A 23,605-nucleotide genomic window follows, 5' to 3' on the forward strand; every position below is an offset into this window, starting at 1 on the left:
CACACACACACACACACACACACACACACACACACACACACACACACACACACACACACACACAGACTGACACACGCCCAGCTACCCCAAAACACAAACAGACACATCCAGGTACCCCAAAACACAGACTGACCCACACCCAGCTACCCCAAAACAGACAAGCATACAAAGACTATCACAGCCCACCAAAAAACACACCCACCCATAGAAAATGGGCTTAGATAACTACCAAATGGGCCTGTTCCCATAGCTAATGGAAAGTTCCCCCTAAAATAGCTTCACAATACCTGGGGTAAGAGGGCATGGACCGTGACTGTGTGTCTCAGTTGTGAGATGGATGCGTTCCTGCCAGGCGGAGGAAGGAAAGGACGGGGTGCTGTTACTGTGGTACACCATTAGACTGACTGACTGCCTGCCTGGCTGGCTAGCTACAGGACGCTTCCGCATAAACTCAGCAAAAAAAGAAACGTCCCTTTTTCAGGACCCTGTTGCTCAAAGACAATTCGTAAAAATCCAAATAACTTCACAGATCTTCATTGTAAAGGGTTTAAACACTGTTTCCATGCTTGTTCAATGGACCATAAACAATTAATGAACATGCACCTGTGGAACGGTCGTTAAGACACTAACAGCTTACAGACGGTAGGCAATTAAGGTCAAAGTTATGAAAACTTAGGACACTAAAGAGGCCTGTCTACTGACTCTGAAAAACACCAAAAGAAAGATGCCCAGGGTCCCTGCTCATCTGTGCGAACGTGCCTTAGGCATGCTGCAAGGAGGCATGAGGACTGCAGATGTGGCCTAAGACAGCGCTACAGGGAGGCAGTGGCAGACCACGTGTAACAACACCTGCACAGGATCGGTACATCCGAAGATCACACCTGCGGGACAGGTACAGGATGGCAACAACAACTGCCCGAGTTACACCAGGAACGCACAATCCATCCAGCAGTGCTCAGACTGTCCGCAATAGGCTGAGAGAGGATGGACTGTGGGCTTGTAGGCCTGTTGTAAGGCAGGTCCTCACCAGACATCACCGGCAACAACGTCGCCTATGGGCACAAACCCACCGTCGCTGGACCAGACAGGACTGGCAAAAAGTGCTCTTCACTGACGAGTCGCGGTTTGGTCTCACCAGGGGTGATGGTCGGATTCGCATTTATCGTCGAAGGAATGAGCGTTACACCGAGGCCTGTACTCTGGAGCGGGATCGATTTGGAGGTGGAGGGTCCGTCATGGTCTGGGACGGTGTGTCACAGCATCATCGGACTGAGCGTGTTGTCAATGCAGGCAATCTCAACGCTGTTCGTTACAGGAAAGACATCCTCCTCCCTCATGTGGTACCCTTCCTGCAGGCTCATCCTGACATGACCCTCCAGCATGACAATGCCACCAGCCATATTGCTCGTTCTGTGTATGATTTCAGGAATGTCAGTGTTCTGCCATGGCCAACGAAGAGCCTGGATCTCAATCCCCCTGAGCACGTCTGGGACCTGTTGGATCAGAGGGTGAGGGCTAGGGCAATTCCCCTCCAGAAATGTCCGGGAACTTGCAGGTGCCTTAATGGAGGATTTAGGTAACATCACACGGCAAGAACTGGCAAATCTGGTGCAGTCCATGAGGAGGAGATGCACTGCAGTACTTAATGCAGCTGGTGGCTATACCAGATACTGACTGTTACTTTTGATTTTGACCCCCCCTTTGTTCAGGGACACATTATTCCATTTCTGTTAGTCACATAAACTGAACAAGTTCCACAGACATGTCTCAGTTGTTGAATCTTGCTATGTCCATACAAATATTTACACATTTTATGTTTGCTGAAAATAAACGCAGTTAACAGTGAGAGGACGTTTCTTTTGTTGCTGAGTTTATATTACAGCTTACGGCTACAACCCTCGTTGGAAACACTGGAGGCATCTGGTTCATGGGGTTTGCTTTTGGAATTGTACTTCACTACAATATTGCACACTTTGTACAGCCACCTCTATTTAGCTGTTTGCTACCATGTAGCCTATTATTGTAACCTAACAATAGGCTTAACCAATAGGCTTAACCTTAGAGGCCATGCAATTCAGTACTCATCTATAAAACAAAAGCAATTTCGATCAAAAGAGTCCATATTGACAAAGGAAATTGAAGGACTAACAGTACAGTTAAATAACAATAAAAACGGTACCATAGAGGCACAGAATAAGTTAGAGGAAAAACAAAAAGAAATGGAGGAACTTATTCAAGAAAGATCCAGTGTAATATATTACAAAAATAAAGCGAACTGGATGGAATATGGGGAAAAATGCACCAAATTCTTTTTCAATCTTCAATATAGAAATGCTACCAAAAAAAACGTATTAAAACTTGTTACAAATGATGGAGTCACGCATGATTCACCAAATGATATTTTGAAAGAGGAAGCAAAGTACTTTAAGAATATATTTTCGTTTCAGGCTCCTCCATCTCCACTAACTGAAACTAATTGTATGGATTTTTTCCCTAATAATAATGTAAAATTAACATCTGTACAGAAAGACTCATGTGAAGGCCTAATTACAGAGGAGGAACTACTTGATGCAATTGGGGCCTTTAAGGATGGGAAAACTCCAGGACTGGATGGCATACCAGTGGAAGTATACAAACATTTTTTTGATATACTCAAAGGACCATTATTAGCTTGTTTTAACCACTCCTATATAAATGATAGATTATCAGACACGCAACAAGAAGGTGTGATATCATTATTACTGAAACAGGACCCAAGTGGTATATATAAATTTCCAGTCCATTAAAAAAATTGGAGACCTCTTACACTTCAGTGTTGATGCAAAAATCCTAGCAAAATGCTTGGCGCATAGAATAAAAAAAGTTTTGTCAGATATTATTCATCCTAATCAGACAGGTTTTTTACATGGACGATACATTGGAGATAATATAAGGCAAGTACTGGAAACAATAGAACACTATGAAATATCGGGGACACCAGGCCTGGTTTTCATAGCTGATTTTGAAAAGGCTTTTGATAAAGTACGACTGGAGTTTATATATAAATGCCTAGAATATTTCAATTTTGGGGAATCTCTTATAAAATGGGTAAAAATTATGTATAGTAACCCTAGGTGTAAAATAGTAAATAATGGCTACATCTCAGAAAGTTTTAAACTATCTAGAGGAGTAAAACAAGGTTGTCCACTATCCAATATCTATTTATTATTGCCATCGAAATGTTAGCTGTTAAAATTAGATCAAACATTAATATTAAGGGATTAGAAATCCAGGGCCTAAAAACTAAGGTGTCATTGTACGCTGATGATTCATGTTTTCTTTTAAAACCACAACTAGAATCTCTCCACGGCCTCTTAGAGGATCTAGATACATTTGCTATCCTCTCTAGATTAAAACCAAATTATTATAAATGTACCATATTACGTATTGGATCACTAAAAAATACACATTTTACATTGCCATGTAGTTTACCAATTAAATGGTCTGACGGTGATGTGGACATACTCGGTATACAAATCCCAAAAGAAAGAAATGATCTCACTCCAATAAATTTTTATAGAAAGTTAGCAAAAATAGATAAGATCTTGCTACCATGGAAAGGAAAATACCTGTCTATTTGTGGGAAAATCACCCTGATTAACTCTTTAATCATATCACAGTTTACCTATTTGCTTATGGTTTTGCCTACACCTAGTGACCTGCTTTTTAAATTATATGAACAAAAAATATTCAATTTTATTTGGAACGGCAAGCCAGATAAAATTAAAAGGGCCTATTTATACAACGAATATGAATTCGGAGGGCAGAAATTATTAAATATTAAAGCATTAGACCTCTCACTAAAGGCATCAGTCATACAAAAGTTATACTTAAATCCAAACTGGTTCTCTAGTAGATTGGTACGAATGTCTCACCCTATGTTCAAGAAGGGCCTTTTTCCCTTTATTCAGATTACACCTGCTCACTTTCGGTTGCTTGAAAAGGAATTAATCTCCGAAATATCTTTATTTTTTAAACAAGCCTTAGAAAGTTGGTTGCAATTTCAGTTTAATCCACCTGAAAGGACGGAACAAATAGTACAACAAATCTTGTGGTTAAATTCAAATATAGTAATTGATAAAAAAAAACTGTATTTATCGAAGAAATGTTTAAAAAAGGTATAATTTTTGTGAATGATATCATAAATAGGACTGGTGGAGTAATGTCACACATGCAGCTAACACAGACATGGAAATGTCTGCTCTACCCAAAATTACAACCAATTAATTGCAGCATTACCACAAAAATGGAAGAGGCAGGTGGAAGGGGATAAAAGTAAGGAACTTGTATGTCGGTCTTATATTAAAGAACATAAATGGTTAAAGAAAAGTGTGATAAATAAAAACATATACCAATTTCATTTAAGGACCAAAAAACTTACAGCTGTGCCATATAAATTGCAAAATAGTTGGGAAGAGATTTTCGATGTACCCATTCCATGGCACATGGTTTATGAATTGATACGCAAAACAACGCCGGATTCAAAACTTCGAATTTTTCAATTTAAATTATTGTACAAAATTCTTGCAACTAATAGAATGTTATATATATGGGGGATACAATCTTCCCAGCTCTGTAGATTCTGCTGTGAGGAGGCAGAGTCATTAGACCATTTATTTTGGTATTGTCCGCATGTAGCTCATTTTTGGTCACAGGTCCAGGAATGGTTGAAGAATTGCAACATTTGCGTAGAACTAACGCTACAGATAGCAATACTGGGGGATTTGAAAAGCCATAGTCAATCAATCAATAATATAATTATTTTAGCAAAAATGTTTATTTTTAATTTACAATCCGTGGAAGCTATGAGAATAGGAAGATTCAAATCTTTTGTGAAGCATCACAGCACAGTTGAAAAATATATGGCAAATAAAAATCCGAAATGGATGATGTTGGAAGATAGATGGGAAAGGTTGAGTGGAGCTGAAGGGTGGGACTAATAACAAGATAAACAATGTAGGGCATACGGGATCTGTGAAATGTGTATAGGTGCGGAGCTATTGTGAAATAGCACAGTTACAAGTGGAAATCAAACTGGATGGACAACAGAAATAGAGGAAGGACTAAGAACAAACAAGAGAGCACTATTATAAAGTAGACTGTGTCTGTAAAATGTGTATAAGATGTATAAATTGAAGGTAAAAACAGAAATGTTTATGAGTTTACTCCAATTGGGGGATCGGTGGTAGGGTTTGCGGGGAATAATAATAAAGGTATACTCTTTAAAAAAGTATGTATGTCTATGTAGGTATGTGTATGTATATATGTGTATATGTATGCATACGTGAATGGATATATATATTTACCCCAAAAAATATGGGGGATTGGAAATGATGCAGACAATTACATTGGAAGCATCATTCTTTCCGCAATATTAAGCTGATCCACCCCGCAAAAAAAAAAAAACAAACAAACAACCAATAGGCTTAAACCTGTTGAGGATGGGGGCGCTGTTGAGACTATTTATGCTAATTGGGTAATTTTTGAAACGGCTTCCCACAAAATCCTTGATCGTACAATATGCATATTATTATTATTATTGGATAGAAAACAGTCTATAGTTTCTATAGGAGTTGAAATTGTCTCTAAGTGGAACAGAGCCCATTCTACAGCAATTTCCCTGACATGGAGTCAGATTTCAGAAATGTTGGCCACTGTTCTGAAGTCAGTTAAAAGGGCACTGTTATTGCTATGACTATACGGACACTTCTTACGTCTTCCCCTGGATGCCTTTACGTGATGACGATTCCAATGGGGTCGATTGCGCGTTCACAGGCACTACAAATGAAAAAACCCTGTAGCTAGCAAGTCTTTTCTTGGTGCGTAACGCGCGTGGAGGACACCGACCCTCTCCTGTTCCAAGCGTTAGTTTAGCCTGTTATATTTCTCCGGTCATCTTTTCACTCGTTATAGGAGTTAAAAACATCATAAGGTAGTTAATTTAAAGCGTTTTATAGCAATTTATATCCGTTTAGTGCGATTTTGGGACATTTATTTTTGAAACGATGTGAATAGCTGGGCACGCTTTTCAGTTCATCCCGAACGCAGTTGGCATTTCCACATGGCAAGAGGACAGCTTTCCACCAAAAGACGATTACTCCCAAGAAAGGATCCTTTGCCCAAGATACTGATGGAAGAACAGCTCAAAGTAGGACATTTTTATTATGATAAATCGTGTTTCTGTCGAAACATTTTAGTGGCTTAGGACGCCATGTTTTTTGACGTAGCTTCGCTTGGCGCAAACTGTATTGAAAAGTAAGGATAAATTAAAAAATGTAATTCCGCAATTGTATTAAGAATTAAATTGTCTATCAATCCCTGTCCACCCTATATTTTTTAGTCACGTTTATGAGTATTTATGTATAAGAGTAGATCACTGTCTAAGTGGCGCAAGGACATTTTCTGACCAGCTGAGCTACATTTTACATTGTCTAACCATGATTTTGGTGGCTAAATATAAACGTTTTCGATCAAACTCTATATGTATTGTGTAATATGATGTTACAGGAGTGTCATCTGAAGAATTCTGAGAAGGTTAGTGAAAAAATTAATATATTTTTGGCGATGTTGACGTTATCGCTCACTTTGGCTAGAATCAATGCTGGGCTGCTATGTGCTATGTGCTATGCTAATATAACGATTTATTGTGTTTTCGCTGTAAGACACTTAGAAAATCTGAAATATTGTCTGTATTCACAGGATCTGTGTCTTTCGATTCGTGTATGCTGTGTATTTTTACGAAATGTTTGATGATTAGTAAGTAGGTAAACACGTTGCTCAATGTAGTTTTTCTATTCCATTTGTGACGGTGGGTGCAATTGTAACCTATGCCATCTACCTGAAATATGCACTTTTTTCTAACAAAACCTATCCCATACCATAAATATGTTATCAGACTGTCATCTGATGAGTTTTTTTGTTGGTTAGGGGCTATAAATATCTTAGTTTAGCCGAATTGGTGATGGCTACTGGTGTTGGTGGACAAATAAAAGATGGTGGATTATGCTAATGTGTTTTTAGGTAATAGATGTACATCTTTACATATTGTGTCTTCCCTGTAAAACATTTTAAAAATCGGACATGTTGACTGGATTCACAAGATCTGTGTCTTTCATTAGCTGTATTGGACTTTAATGTGTGAAAGTTAAATATTTAAAAAAAAATATTTTTTTTGAATTTCGCGGCACTGGTTTTTCAGTGGGGGGGGGGGGGGGGGGGGGGGGGGGGGGGGGGGCGCTAGCGGCACGCTGATCCTAGACAGGTTAACCATACAGGATTCCTTCACATGCTTGACACAGAACATCAACTTCTCCCAAGAAAGATGACAGTCGGTGTGGAAAAATACAGTAACGTTAAATGGGGTCAACCCTGTAACATGTTAGTCACCTGACAAATCTGGCATTTCTCAACGGCTTCTCCATTGTTTGTTTTTCCTCTGTCATTACCTCTCCGTGTTTGTAGTGTGGTTGAGCCTAAATGTGTGGATCTGTTTTTTTACGGTCCTATAACTAGGTGTAGGTGAGGGCGGCCTCTTTCCAAAGAGAAGGTCTCACAACAAGACGCCACCTCGCCCCGACAGGGTCAACTCATTGGGTAAATACTCAGTCAACCTCCTCCACTCTGCTAGACAGGGATGAATAGGCCTCCATGTTATGTCTAACACTTGTTTTACTACTGCAGCGGTAGGCCCTGCCTTTGTACCGAGGTAGATAAACAGGAGCTCTCTGTACAGAGTATAGGTATTCCTTTATGAACAACGATGGCTGACGGTGATATTTGACGACCCTGTTTGGACTTCTGAGCTAAACTATTACAGTGCTGGTACAGTGATGACTCATGTTCTCCCATAATGACTTCTATATGTTTAAAAGGGTTTTACGACAGGGACAATAACTATTAGCTAGATAGTTCCTTCTTGTTACGTTGGCATTGGAACACACAGAAATAAAATCTCCTCAGAACTGTTTGATCTCTGCTCTCTATCCTCACTACACACCAGTCCAGACAGGAACACTGTGTTCAGAGACCTCACTACGCACCAGTCCAGACAGGAACACTGTGTTCAGAGACCTCACTACGCACCAGTCCAGACAGGAACACTGCTCAGAGACCTCACTACGCACCAGTCCAGACAGGAACACTGTGCTCAGAGACCTCACTACGCACCAGTCCAGACAGGAACACTGCTCAGAGACCTCACTACGCACCAGTCCAGACAGGAACACTGTGCTCAGAGACCTCACTACGCACCAGTCCAGACAGGAACACTGCTCAGAGACCTCACTACGCACCAGTCCAGACAGGAACACTGTGTTCAGAGACCTCACTACGCACCAGTCCAGACAGGAACACTGCTCAGAGACCTCACTACGCACCAGTCCAGACAGGAACACTGCTCAGAGACCTCACTACGCACCAGTCCAGACAGGAACACTGCTCAGAGACCTCACTACGCACCAGTCCAGACAGGAACACTGTGCTCAGAGACCTCACTACGCACCAGTCCAGACAGGAACACTGTGCTCAGAGACCTCACTACGCACCAGTCCAGACAGGAACACTGTGTTCAGAGACCTCACTACGCACCAGTCCAGACAGGAACACTGTGTTCAGAGACCTCACTACGCACCAGTCCAGACAGGAACACTGCTCAGAGACCTCACTACGCACCAGTCCAGACAGGAACACTGCTCAGAGACCTCACTACGCACCAGTCCAGACAGGAACACTGTGTTCAGAGACCTCACTACGCACCAGTCCAGACAGGAACACTGTGTTCAGAGACCTCACTACGCACCAGTCCAGACAGGAACACTGTGTTCAGAGACCTCACTACGCACCAGTCCAGACAGGAACACTGCTCAGAGACCTCACTACGCACCAGTCCAGACAGGAACACTGCTCAGAGACCTCACTACGCACCAGTCCAGACAGGAACACTGCTCAGAGACCTCACTACGCACCAGTCCAGACAGGAACACTGCTCAGAGACCTCACTACGCACCAGTCCAGACAGGAACACTGCTCAGAGACCTCACTACGCACCAGTCCAGACAGGAACACTGCTCAGAGACCTCACTACGCACCAGTCCAGACAGGAACACTGCTCAGAGACCTCACTACGCACCAGTCCAGACAGGAACACAAGACACCTCAGAAAGGCTCATGTGATTCGAAGAATACTCGCAGCATATTCCAACATTCTCTCACTAACATTAGATAACTCTAAAGTTCTCAACTGTACAAAACACAGACACACACAGACAGACTGAGAGCCAGACAGACAGAGACGCAGCGAGCCAGACAGACAGAGACGCAGCGAGCCAGACAGACAGAGACGCAGCGAACCAGACAGACCAGCGAGCCAGACAGACCAGCGAGCCAGACAGACCAGCGAGCCAGACAGACAGACAGACCAGCGAGCCAGACAGACAGACAGACCAGCGAGCCAGACAGACAGACAGACCAGCGAGCCAGACAGACAGACAGACCAGCGAGCCAGACAGACAGACAGACAAGCGAGCCAGACAGACAAGCGAGCCAGACAGACAAGCGAGCCAGACAGACAGACAGACAGCGAGCCAGACAGACAGACAGACAGACAGCGAGCCAGACAGACAGACAGACAGCGAGCCAGACAGACAGACAGACAGCGAGCCAGACAGACAGACAGACAGCGAGCCAGACAGACAGACAGACAGCGAGCCAGACAGACAGACAGCGAGCCAGACAGACAGACAGACAGCGAGCCAGACAGACAGACAGACAGCGAGCCAGACAGACAGACAGACAGCGAGCCAGACAGACAGACAGACAGACGAGCCAGACAGACAGACAGCGAGCCAGACAGACAGACAGACAGCGAGCCAGACAGACAGACAGACAGCGAGCCAGACAGACAGACAGCGAGCCAGACAGACAGACAGCGAGCCAGACAGACAGACAGCGAGCCAGACAGACAGACAGCGAGCCAGACAGACAGAGACAGCGAGCCAGACAGACAGACAGACAGCGAGCCAGACAGACAGACAGACAGCGAGCCAGACAGACAGACAGACAGCGAGCCAGACAGACAGACAGCGAGCCAGACAGACAGACAGACAGCGAGCCAGACAGACAGACAGACAGCGAGCCAGACAGACAGACAGACAGCGAGCCAGACAGACAGACAGACAGCGAGCCAGACAGACAGACAGACAGCGAGCCAGACAGACAGACAGACAGCGAGCCAGACAGACAGACAGACAGCGAGCCAGACAGACAGACAGCGAGCCAGACAGACAGACAGCGAGCCAGACAGACAGACAGCGAGCCAGACAGACAGACAGCGAGCCAGACAGACAGACAGCGAGCCAGACAGAGACAGCGAGCCAGACAGAGAGCGAGCCAGACAGACAGACAGCGAGCCAGACAGACAGACAGCGAGCCAGACAGACAGACAGACAGCGAGCCAGACAGACAGACAGACAAGCGAGCCAGACAGACAGACAGACAAGCGAGCCAGACAGACAGACAGCGAGCCAGACAGACAGACAGCGAGCCAGACAGACAGACAGCGAGCCAGACAGACAGACAGACAGACAGCGAGCCAGACAGACAGACAGACAGACAGCGAGCCAGACAGACAGACAGACAGACAGCGAGCCAGACAGACAGACAGCGAGCCAGACAGACAGACAGCGAGCCAGACAGACAGACAAGCGAGCCAGACAGACAGACAGACAGACAGCGAGCCAGACAGACAAGCGAGCCAGACAGACAGACAAGCGAGCCAGACAGACAGACAAGCGAGCCAGACAGACAGACAAGCGAGCCAGACAGACAGACAGCGAGCCAGACAGACAGACAGCGAGCCAGACAGACAGACAGCGAGCCAGACAGACAGCGAAGGAACACAAACAACAGAAAGACATAGGGAACAGTGAGTACAGCCCTGTGGTCAGGAGCTCTCCTGCTTTCAACAGACGGTCTGTTGCCGTGTCAGCGCATCCTTGATAAATTATCCAATGGGTTGTGAGACTTCTGATAAATAACCCAATTGGAGGCCAGAGAAGTGATGAATAAACCAATGGTGGGGGAGATGACTTACGTGTTGCAGGCCGTCATGGCTTGACAGGTGTCCCCAGTACAGAACTCTGAGATGGTGCTGTACTGCAGGTTTATTAGATTGAAGAAGGTCGTCGCTGAAGGGAGAGAAGAGCAGCACACTCAGTAATACCCACAGTCTGCTCAAGGCCTAGCCTCGTCAAATAGTCTACATACATCAAATGCCTTCAAATACTTAGGCTGCTACTTTGAAGTATTTGATATGCTATTTGATCCAAGTAAGTACTGTTCTTGAACACAATAATTCTGCAGTGTAAAGTTTACAGTGAATGGAACAACAAACCCAATGTTTTGTTGACGATATTTCACGTCATATGCAACACTTTGAACTGTACAGTTGTGCCCCAGGTATAAGACAGAGAGGGAGGAGGTTGGAGGTATTAGCAGGTTACTGAACTGTTGCCTCCATTCATGACTGGTATTTTTGCAACTTCTTTATATGTTTCTTAGGCTTCTTTGGCAAATGTGGCCAAAATTAACAGACACTTCACATAAAAAGTGGCTGAAAAACATTCTTCCCAAGACGAGTGCCGTTTGAGTTCGAAGGCAAATTCTATTAGTGGTTGATACGAGTCGATACGGAGGGGGCTTGGCCTAGTTGCCTAACTCCCTGATTTCACGCAGAAAAATGCAGTCGCAGGCTAAAACACGTTCCATTTGTTTTTACATGATGCGGTTTCTCAACACAGACTGATAAAACAACTCACAGTGAGAACACGGGGTGTTACAGGACATACAAACCCCCAGAGAAGATGCCTGTAAACTATCAACAGCAGATATTCTTGTATGGTATAATGTTTAAGACAATAGTTAACCGTTTGGGGAGAAGACACTAGATAAAAACACTGTATAGAACAGAGGGTGGATTGTCAATGGAGGATGTAGCCATTTCATCCTGCAGGAAATTACAGGGGTTCAGACACTTCCAGAGGAGATGTCTAAGATGGAGATGCCTGATATGGTGTTGTTGTTCTTATAGAGTTATTATATAACGCAAGGAGCTGAACCTGGAGCTAAACTTCTTGAGCATTTAGCTGCAGTGCTGTTATAGAATACACATCCAAAGAGAAGACAGTGAAAAGGCAGAAACGGGGAAATATAAGTAAATCTGTCGAGTGTTTAGCTTTCTGGAAGCGTTATCTTGTGTCTGGACAGACTAGTGGAATCTCAAATATGACCCAAAAATGTTTTAATTGTGATTAGCTGCTGGTAACTCACTGTTGCTGGCGAGCCATTCGTTGAGGTCTATCTCCCTGGGCAGCAGCACCAGCTCTTTCAGGTCGAAGTCCACCACACGTACTTTAGTGAACTCTGCCTCCAGATACTGCTTCTTCTCTTCCGCTGGCGGCTTCTTCCCATTGGGCTTCGTCTTAGACTTCCTGTAGGGGACAGGAAGAGGAAAGGGGACAGGTTAGAGCAATTCACAGGGACATTCACAGACGAAAGAGGACATTTTTAGAACTCTTCAGTTTGACTCAAATCAAGGCAGGGACTGCAGCTAGCAACTAAAGTCTTACATTGCAGGTAAGTGGTTTCGGATGCATTAAATGCACGTTAACGGAAAGTGGAACTGAATATGTAAACAGCCTTTAGCACAACCATGTGTTTCACACTCACAGGTCTGCGCCGGGGTCACCGTGTCTCTCCCACTGTGGGATTTTGAGCCCGCTGAGGGCCATGCACCCAGCTTTTTGTTCCAGTACCTGACCCAGAGCATGACTCCTGACCTGCCGTTAGGACCAGTTACCACACAGTTAGCCGCCCACAGCGCCGTGTACTTCCAGCACTATTTTTTAGCAGGGGACTGTCATATCACACTCCCACTACACTTCCAGGTCCAAACCCCCCCCCCCCCCCCCCACCCCACCTGAAAATCTTGTTCACTAATACAGCCTATCCAGGGGTTGAATGGGTTAATAGGCTAGTGAAACAAGTACAGACAACGGCAGGGTTGTGGGACAATGCAGGCCTGGCTCAATTGAAGGAAAGACCATTAGAGCACAGAGGTATTACGTTTGTTTTCCTATTTTCTGGCATCCCTCTTCATGGCAGTCAAGTGTTCAGGGTTTAACATCTTGGGGTTTTCACTGAGCTCTGACTTCTATTGAGTTTGTGTCCCACTCTAGAACACGATTAGCATTCCAACGGCTTAATTCCTCGCTCCCTCTTCATTATTTCCATTTCTCGCTCTCTCCCTCTCTTTTTGCTGTCTTCAGTTTGGGTTTGTTTAAGGACAGGGGAGTTTCACTTTCTGCCCTGAATTTATTGCGCCTCTGTTGACCTTAATTTCCACCATCCACCCCCTCCAGTCCACAACCTGTCTAAACGCAATATAACTCCCCCTCCCATGTGTTCTTGGCTCTAGCCTTTCCCTCTCAGATCCTAACTCCTGGAAGACTGGCGGAGGTCCAGAATCAGGAGGAACAAAGTGAGAGCAGTGTGGCTCTGATGACAGTCTGGCTCCTGCTGAATAATCAGAAGCATACATCTGTGCTTCCAGTTCCACACACACATTGAAAGACAGAAAACTACCTTTACATGCACAGATAATGTCTAGAACGTTCACTGACAACTTTTCATGTTTGAGGACTATAACCACCCTCTACTGCAGGTGTGTCAAACTCATTTTGCTACGGGGGCCGAATTGAAAATGTCTTTCATTTCCTTGCCGTCAAAATTTGGAAAATAATTTCCACTAGACATGTTGGGAATTTTTGATGCTCCCTGACTGTCTAGCTTTAATTTCACTAATTCTTACCGAGCCGGACAGTCAAGAAACTGTATGTATATAGGTCCATTATCCTTCTACAGTTTCCTTTTGATTTTAGACATTTAAAATGATAGAGTTATATATATATATATATTCATTCATACATACATACACAAAATAATAAACACTACATTCAAAAGTTTGGGTTCATTTAAAAATATCCTTGTTTTCGAAAGCACATTTATTGTCCATTAAAATAACATCAAATTGATCAGAAATATAGTGTCGACATTGTTAATGTTGTAAATGACTATTGTAGCTGGAAACGGCAGATTTTTATGGACTATCTACATAGGCATATAGTGTATGTAAACTTCTGACCCATCAGTTAGGATCACCACTTTATTTTAAGAATGTGAAATGTCAGAATAATAGTAGAGAGAATGAATTATTTCAGCTTTTATTTCTTTCATCACATTCCCAGTGGGTCAGAAGTCTACATATACTCAATTAGTATTTAGTAGCATTGCCTTTAAATTGTTTAACTTGGTCAAACATTTTGGGGAGCCTTCCACAAGCTTCCCACAATAAGTTGGGTGAATTTTGGCCCATTCCTCCTGACAGAGCTGGTGTGACTGAGTCCGGTTTTTCAGTTCTGTCCACAAATTTTCTATTTGATTGAGGTCAGGGCTTTGTGATGGCCACTCCCAATATCTTGACTTTCTTGTCCTTAAGCCAACTTTGGAAGTATGCTTGGGGTCATTGTCCATTTGGAAGACCCATTTGTGACCAAGCTTTAACTTCCTGACTGATGTCTTGAGATGTTGCTTCAATATATCCACATAATTTTCCTGCCTCATGGTGCCATCTATTTTGTGAAGTGCACCAGTAACTCCTGCAGCAAAGCTCCCCCACAACATGATGCTGCCACCCCCGTGCTTCACGGTTGGGATGGTGTTCTTCAGCTTGCAAGCCTCCCCCTTTTTCCTCCAAACATAACAATGGTTATTATGGCAAAACAGTTCTGTTTTTGTTTCATCAGACCAGAGGACATTTCTCCAAAAAGTACTATCTTTGTCTCCATGTGCAGTTGCAAACCGTAGTCTGGCTTCTTTATGGCGGTTTTGGAGCAGTGGCTTCTTCCTTGCTGAGGGACCTTTCAGGTTATGACGATATAGGACTCGTTTTACTGTGGATATAGACACTTTTGTACCCGTTTCCTCCAGCATCTTCACAAGGTCCTTTGCTGTTTTTCTGGGAATGATTTGCACTCTTCGCACCAAATTACGTTAATCTCTTGGAGACAGAACGCATCTCCTTCCTGAGTGGCATGACCGCTGCGTGGTCCCATGGTGTTCATACTTGCGTACTATTGTTTGTACAGATGAACGTGGTACCTTCAGGCGTTTGGGAATTGCTCCCAAAGATGAACCAGACTTGTGGAGATCTATAAATTCAATTCTGAGGTCTTGGCTGATTTATTTTGATTTCCCATGATGTCAAGCAACGAGGCACTGAGTGTGAAGGTAGGCCTTGAAATACATCCACAGGTACACCTCCAATTGACTCAAATGATGTCAATTCGCCTATCAAAAGCTTCTAAAGCCATGACATAATTTCCTGGAATTTTCCAAGCTGTTTAAAGACAGTCAACTTAGTGTATGTAAACTTCTGACCCACTGGAATTGTGATACAGTGAATTATAAGTGAAATAATCTGTCTGTAAACAATTATTGGAAAAATGACTTGTGTCATGCACAAAGTAGATGTCCTAACCGAAAACTATAGTTTGTTAACAAGAAATGTGTGGAGTGGTTGAAAAACTAGTTTTAATGACTCCAACATAAGTATATGTAAACTTCCCACTTCAAATGTAATATATATATATATTTTTTTTGGGGAGGCCTTCCTAGCTCTATGGTCTGACTCACTGTCCCGAGGACTAGAGGGCTGTAGATTAGAAATGAGAGACACACACAAACCAGCCCTGGTTAGTTCCTGAGCGTTACTGCGGGACCAGGATGGTGACAGCTGTCCAGCTGGTCAGGCAATGAGATGGACTTATAGAGAGGCAGAGCGATAGAAGGAGAAAGTGAGGGTCATTGACAGAGCCAACAGCTGTGAGATCCAGTCAGCCAGACAGCCATGCAGCTGTTGAACCCACAACTGCCAGGCCCCTATAAAGACCTCCAATCAAATCGGAGTTGGTGAATTTGGTTATTGAATTAAAAAAAGGATTTAAGACACACACACACACACACACACACACACACTGCATTCCTCCCAGATTAAGACAGGCCCTCTGTGAGTGTTCAGTCCTGTCTGTTTCTCCTCCAGAAATCATCCTGAGACTTCAAAGTCATGCATGCAAAAACCTTGACAAATACACACACACACTTCAAGTAGTCTGATTGAATAACCCATTAAATGTTGGCTAGACTAGGTCCCTGAACACCATCATTTGAGTCCCAGTCTTAAGAGACCCAGCTGGTGAGCGTGACTACATAGTCTATGGCATGCATGGTTTCCTCTTAGTACCAGACAGTGCCAACTTCCTGTCCATTCACCAGCCAGACATGACTGGCCTTGGCCTCTGGTCTGATCTAGCCTGGTGAGCAGGAAGCATACAATGCCTTTTATGGAAAAGACCCTGCCTGGGAGAACTTCACCAAGAGCAGGCACAGTCCTATGTGAGTATCAGGGGAGGGGTGCTAGCAGAGAGGAAGTTCTCTTTATCCTAAAATAAACTAATTGCTCCAGAATGTACCTCCTTGTACCACACATATGTGGGAAGGAGACAGGGTTTGGAAAATTAGGGAAAAGGCGAGACAGGAAGTGGCTTAGTGATACAGAATGTTTTCAAAAAGGGAAAAAAAGGTTGGCCAAGAGGGCAGAGAAAGATGACGAGAAAGGCCTGAGCCAGATGAGAGGTTAAAGAGGGCAGAGAAAGATGACGAGAAAGGCCTGAGCCAGATGAGAGGTTAAAGAGGGCAGAGAAAGATGACAAGAAAGGCCTGAGCCAGATGAGAGGTTAAAGAGGGCAGAGAAAGATGACGAGAAAGGCCTGAGCCAGATGAGAGGTTAAAGAGGGCAGTGTAAGGCCTCAGGCTCTTGACCCTGGACAGGTGAGTCTGTGGTCACAGAGAGGGAGAGACAGGTCGACATGAAAAACAAATGATGGAAGAGGAGAGGGAGAATAAAGAGGGAAATAGAAGGGGAAGAAAAGAGAGATTCGTTAATAATTAGCTAGGAGTGTTATCTGCAGTGTCCCAGCCTTTAAATTAGGCCAGGAAAAATCAGCCCACTGGTGCATGGGAAGACTGGTGTAGCATGGTAAAATAGGACCTTTCCCACCTCAAAGAAGTGGTAGACTGTGACAAACTCAGGAAGAGGAGGACAGAGTGAGCGTGTTCGTGTTTCTGGCAACTTCTGTGGATCGTTTCAGAAGTAGACCATTCAGTGCCTGTGACCATCACTCTTCAAGCAGAAAATCCACAGGTTTATCTACCACTGTGCAAACAGTGTCAGCACAGTGAGTGCAGTTCCCAATGCTCCTCATCAGGAGTCAACTAGTCTCGTAGGCCTGTAAGAAAAAGGCTGTGTGGCTGCCGAACGTGCAGTGTTCAAGGCTAAAATAGATAACCCACTAAGGAGGCAGACTTCTGGCAGGTACAACACAAGACTGGCTGTTACTGCCCCAACAACCGGCTTCCAATTAATAGCATCATCATCATCATCACTTGGGAACACACATTACACAATATGCAGAGGAATTAGCTGGAAGTGTTTTGACTGTATGCATTATGCTAACAGTGCTGGATTTAAGTAGGCAACCTTGGAATCGAGTCACATGGCCACGTTGTATACATGGCTAACTCTTTAGTTATCACCTGAATAATGAAACATGCACCAATTCCACCTACACTGAGGCACGAACACACTGCTACTTTAAAGGCTTGGAACGAGAGGATTTCCTCATTTGTATTAGTGCATTGACTGCATTATACAATCTAAGCACATTTGTTATGACTTACCCCTTTGCTAACTTTACCCATGTATTTACTTTCCCCTCAGTCAGTGTCACCTGCTTGCCAAGCCCAATATTGCACAACTGTTGCTTAAATTGCCTGGTGAATTTGGGAGGCATCTAACAATTGGCATATGGAAGTTGTTAATGCAATCTGTGACAAGGAACAACATTCAGCATCCATCCAATAGTTACCGTAAACAAGATGGCTTCCAGCACACTGAGCACAGCTCTAGGATCAGCTAACCCTCCCCAAAAACCCTCAACAAAAGAGGAAAAACACATTGTCCTCATGATGGTTGAGGTTTTGATTTAGGGAGAAGAACTTGTGCTTGGAGCGTAAACAACAAAGTTATGCCAGACAATGTGAGGAGTTTTTCCCCCTGTTCTCTCTGAAGAGTAGCGATGATGGATTTGTGAAGCGTCTACTGAGCATGTTTCCATGTAGCCCTGGTATGTGGAGGTGAACTCCGTCCACACCAGAGAAACATGCTGCTTTTCTTACCACCTGGACTTAATGCAACACCAGTCGACCGGCAGTGTTTTCAGTGGAAAACCACCCGACAGTATTTACAGTGACGACAGAAGAGACAAGACAACATCAGGAACAGAGGCGTAGATGTTCTTGCTGTACTGTTTGGACCAGCAAAACATTAACCTGAACAACAACCCTGGCAACAAAGCAAAACAACCCTAAGATAAGTCAGAGGCCAAAACATATTTTACATTTTATTTCACCTTTATTTAAAAAGTGAATCAATCCAAAATAGAAAAGGTTCCTTTCTCCTGTTGTGATCTGACATTGGCATTTTAGTCATTTAGCAGATGCTCTTATCCTGAGAGATTTACAGTAGTGAGTACATACATTTACATATTTGTTCCATTGGCAGTTTTCAGCCCAACTGTAATAGAGGATCAATACGTGAGCAAAAAGCTTGAGCCCTACTGTTCACACTCAGCTCTTCTCCATTTTGTAAGGACAGACTTTGGCTTGAGGATATCAGCTTTAGATTCCTTGATTCCAGTTAGACCTACAGATCTATTTCAGACATCTAAATTGAGTATACTTCTCAATGGCTCTTTTCCCTGAAAAACCACAGACCGAGGAGGTGCAGGCCGAGCCAGCCAAGCCATAACAGCCATTACTGGGTTATAAAGATACAGAAGTAAGTGCAGAAATCTCCACACGTATCATACTCAGATAGTCTCGGAGGAAATGTGTAACAATGGCAGTCTTCTCTGATTTCTTCTACTTTCAGAAGTCACGGCCAAACTGTCCTGAGGCCTGTTTGATGCAAGTCTTCTATAGCCATGGGACGTCTGTTACATCGGTTTTTCTTATTAACCTTGTTGAATGTACTTTCATGCCATGTTACCCACAGTCACATTAATTTCCCTTCACGGCACAGAGGATCACTTGACTTGGCAGAGGCTCGCTAACACAATGTGTTGGAGGCTCGAGGTCCCTCCTCCCCATGCCTCTGTGCTGCCCCCTGCCTCTGTGCTGCCCCCTGCCTCTGTGCTGCCCCCTGCCTCTGTGCTGCCCCCTGCCTCTGTGCTGCCCCCTGCCTCTGTGCTGCCCCCTGCCTCTGTGCTGCCCCCTGCCTCTGTGCTGCCCCCTGCCTCTGTGCTGCCCCCTGCCTCTGTGCTGCCCCCTGCCTCTGTGCTGCCATAAGGTTACTTACTACATGCGTGTGTGGAGTGGGATTTTTGAAGCAGCGGACACCTTTTGGCACCATGAACAACTCGCCGTTCCCACTCCCCTTCACAACGGGCGACAGCAACGTTTTTCTTTTCTTTTTGTCAAGCAAGGAAGAGTCGCCTTCCCTTGCTGGTAGTAGCTAACTGGCAGCCTGGCTAGGTGGTGTTAGCCTGGCTACAAACATAGCAAGCTAGCTAGCCTTTTAGCTTCCCACATCTCCATGTGAAATAATCAGATTTATATATATTTTTGAAATATGCCCTGGCAAATATGATTATACTTTCTGGTGAAACATCAAACATTATCCCAGTTTGATACGCTGCTATTGTATTCATTCCCATATCAGCTAAAAATAGAACGTCATCATGTGTTGGTCATGATGAGGAAAAGCACCTGGCTAGCTAGTTGGCTACAGCAGGTTCTACCATTTCACGCCCTTTTTGTGACGAAAAGCGACAATGCGCTCCGCATATCAATCAATCAATTTTATTTTATATAGCCCTTCGTACATCAGATAATATCTCGAAGTGCTGTACAGAAACCCAGCCTAAAACCCCAAACAGCTAGTAATGCAGGTGTAGAAGCATATAGCTTCTCCGTAGAGCATGGAGTAAGCTATCGGACTAAACCCCATTCAGAGCACCACTGACACAATGCGCTCCGCATATAGCTTCTCCGTAGAGCATGGAGTAAAGCTATCGGACTAAACCCCATTCAGAGCACCACTGACACAATGCGCTCCGCATATAGCTTCTCCGTAGAGCATGGAGTAAAGCTATCGGACTAAACCCCATTCAGAGCACCACTGACACAATGTAGGGTCATCAACATCACAACAGACGTGTGGGAGAGAGGAGAGCATCTTCGGGGCCTAGCCCCCTCTGGTCCAGTATTCCATGAAGGTATCCTTAGTATAGCAGCCTTGTATAACCACCATTGAGCTGTAGGACTAAGAGTGCATCTTGTTTAGTCTTAATACTCTAACTTACTTAGGCCTATATTTCATACAAGCTACTGTATCAATCCATCATTATTTCATGTCATCACACAGCATACAAGTCATTCATGATTTGAAATGCAATCAAGCATTTTAGTTTTAAAATAAAATAAAGCAAACTTTGAACAATTAGCTTAAAAAATAAACCGTTTCATTTTGGAAATTGCATTCACGAATGAATGCGACTGTTTTTAGTCTTTTCTGTAATAAAAGGCGCAACACTCTCTGCTACGCTGATCATTTATTTAGTGTTGTTTACATTGTTCCACACTGTCAGAAAAAGTATATTGTAATCTAACAGTACCTGTTTGGCACACATAATACCCACGCAGCACTCTCCTTATTTTTCCCCCAGCTCCAGTATTTTCCACAACTAGTCTAATTTATTCCACACATCTGACTTCCGGTTTACCTCATGAGCCACCAGTAGCCTAAACATTCCCGTTTAGAGTTTGTCACGTCCTCTGTATCCACTTTTCTGTTACAGTGTTGAGTTTGTTATAACCAATTTATTGATATGATTATGATATGCTATAGATAAGGCCCTATTGGTCACGTGCACGTGATGCATACATGTGTCACAAAGAGAGCATGGGCTGAGGGAATGTTTTTCCTAAACAAATGAGGGATTTTGGTAAGAGAACTTTTCAGTCCGAAATGGCAGTATTTATGTTGCAGCTTCAGCAACAGAGCGATAAACACTGTGGTGGTCGCTGCAGCAGGGAGGAGAGAGACAACGGGTACAAGTCACTCGCTGTCTTTAACACAGCAAGTGTGAGCCCGGCCCAGCACAATCAAATCAATTGCTGGTCGGACTCCCTCTAATCATTTGTGTGTCTTAATTATTTAAATTAAACAGTGTGCTTAATGCAGACAAGCTTAGTGAATATAGTTGATTTGGTTAACAGACATAGGATGTGTTTATATATATTTTTTGTCGGGGACAGCCCTGATGTAATGTACAATAATGCATTCCAACAACACGGAATCCTAAGATGGTAGACATTCTTAAAGCCAATACTGTACATACCAGTATCTATTACCCAAGGTTCCATTATTAGGACTGTGTGTTTCCAGGCTTCTGCCCTTTGTGCTGGTTGAAAAAACTCCTGTGATGGAGGTGGAGTGTGTCCACTCTGTCCCAAGAAGGATTAGCCTCATTATGTCTCTCAAAGACTTTACACAGAAAGGCCACACTGACAGGCCCCGTGGTTAGGGCCACAAGATTTAAACTGACTACGTGACTGTTGACGAGGCAAAATTCTAGGGCGGCGGGTCCGAATTATGGCCTATTTTGGTGTTTATAAAAGAGTTTCCTGATTTTAGGCTAGGTTGAAGATAACAAAAGGTTAAGACAATGCGATTCTAATTTCCCATAACTCTTTGCAAAAATGGTCCAATGAATGGTCCAATGAATTTGTTTATTTTCAAACCGCTGCCCCCCTTTAAGTCTGAGTTATGTCTTAGTATGCAATACCGAAACAGCCAACCTCAAAAAAAACATGCTTTGTGTAACAGTGCATGTATAAGTTGTGCTGTTGTAATGTTTAGAGAAAGAAATGAGTTTATGGTCTTTCAATCTAAAACACCTCTTAATATGCAGTGTTTGAATAAAACTGAGGCTTTAATTATTTACAGCGGTTGAGGAGGCGTATCACATTGCTCCCATTCTTGCTCAGTCTTGCTGTGGAGATCTGTCGTGCAGTCGCTGAGTACTGCAAGCCATGTAAAGCTTAGGGGGTTTTGCCACATAGCAGCAATACACTAGTCAGAGGTAGCCTAACACGGAACTGGAGAGTCAAATAAGCCTGTAATAATTACAGCTAAACACAGACAGCAATTTCCCTTTTAAATTCTGAGCTGTGAAGAATAAGGAGAAAACAGTATAATTAGGCTTAGGCAAGTAGAGCTTTGCAGTGGGAAAGTTGACAACACATTTGAGTTTCTAAAAGTATCTAGATGTTTAGTGCCAGACTTCATAAAACTGTCTGCAACGTGGTCTCAGAACATTTCGTATTATTCTGTACGTAAACCAAGACAATCCATAGTATATGTTACGTTTCGTATGCATTACATTTGTGGATGTCCAGCACCCATTTCATACGAGCCCCTATACAGACACACTTACAGTTGACCGGGGCAGCTCTAGCAGGGCAGAAATTTTAAATGACTTGTTGGAAAGGTGGCATCCTATGACAGTAACACTTTGAAAGTCACTGACTTCTTCAATAAGGCCATTCTAGTGCCAGTAATTGTCTATGGAGATTGCATGGCTGTGTGCTCGATTTCATACACCTGTCAGCAACAGGTGTGGCTGAAATAGCCTAATCCACTATTTTTAAGGGGTGTCCACATACCAATGTAGAGTATTACGAATTTGCAAAACGTATATGTTGCAAATTCCAATTGGTTGTGGCTAACATTAGCTAGGTGGCTAATGATAACATTTCCTACAACAGGAGTTAGGTTAAAGGGTTAAGGTTAGCTAACATGCTAAGTAGTTGCAAAATAGCTAAAAAGTAGTAAGTACACTGAACAAAAGTAAGCGCAACATGCAACAATTTACTGAGTTACAGTTCATATAAGGAAATCAGTCAATTGAAATAGATTCATTAGGCCCTAATCTAAGAATTTCACATGACTGGGAATACAGATATGCATCTGTTGGTCACAAATACCTTAAAAAGGTAGGGGCATGGATACATTTTTTTTTTTAAGTCAGTATCTGGTGTGACCACCATTTACCTCATGCAGCAAGACATATATTCACATAGAGTTGATCAGGCTGTTGATTGTGGCCTGTGGAATGTTGTTCCGCTCCTCTTCCATGACTGTGCAAAGTTGCTGGATATTGGCGGGAACTTGAACACGCTGCTGTACAAGACAATCCAGAGCATCCCACACATGCTCAATGGGTGACATGTCTGATGGGTATGCAGGCCATGGAAGAACTGGGACATTTTCCAGCTTCCAGGAATTGTGTACAGAACACTGCGACATGGGGCTGTGCATTATCATGCTCAA

The 23,605-nt window shown here is 43.6% G+C and overlaps 1 protein-coding gene across 4 annotated transcripts in view; it reads right to left on the reverse strand.

Moving 5' to 3' along the window:
* LOC129855015 (MOB kinase activator 2-like) overlaps positions 1–23,605 on the reverse strand; it is a 103,040-nt gene that overhangs the window by 6,965 nt on the left and 72,470 nt on the right. For all 4 annotated transcript variants that reach the window (XM_055922251.1, XM_055922250.1, XM_055922249.1 and 1 more), the window contains exons 2-3: positions 12,364–12,524; positions 11,129–11,222 (exon numbers count right to left, since the gene is read on the reverse strand). In XM_055922251.1, the coding sequence (XP_055778226.1) occupies positions 11,129–11,222; positions 12,364–12,524 (255 nt within the window). The remainder of the gene's footprint in view (positions 1–11,128; positions 11,223–12,363; positions 12,525–23,605) is intronic.

Source organism: Salvelinus fontinalis, chromosome 5, assembly GCF_029448725.1.
Source record: "Salvelinus fontinalis isolate EN_2023a chromosome 5, ASM2944872v1, whole genome shotgun sequence".
Lineage (NCBI taxonomy): Eukaryota > Metazoa > Chordata > Actinopteri > Salmoniformes > Salmonidae > Salvelinus > Salvelinus fontinalis.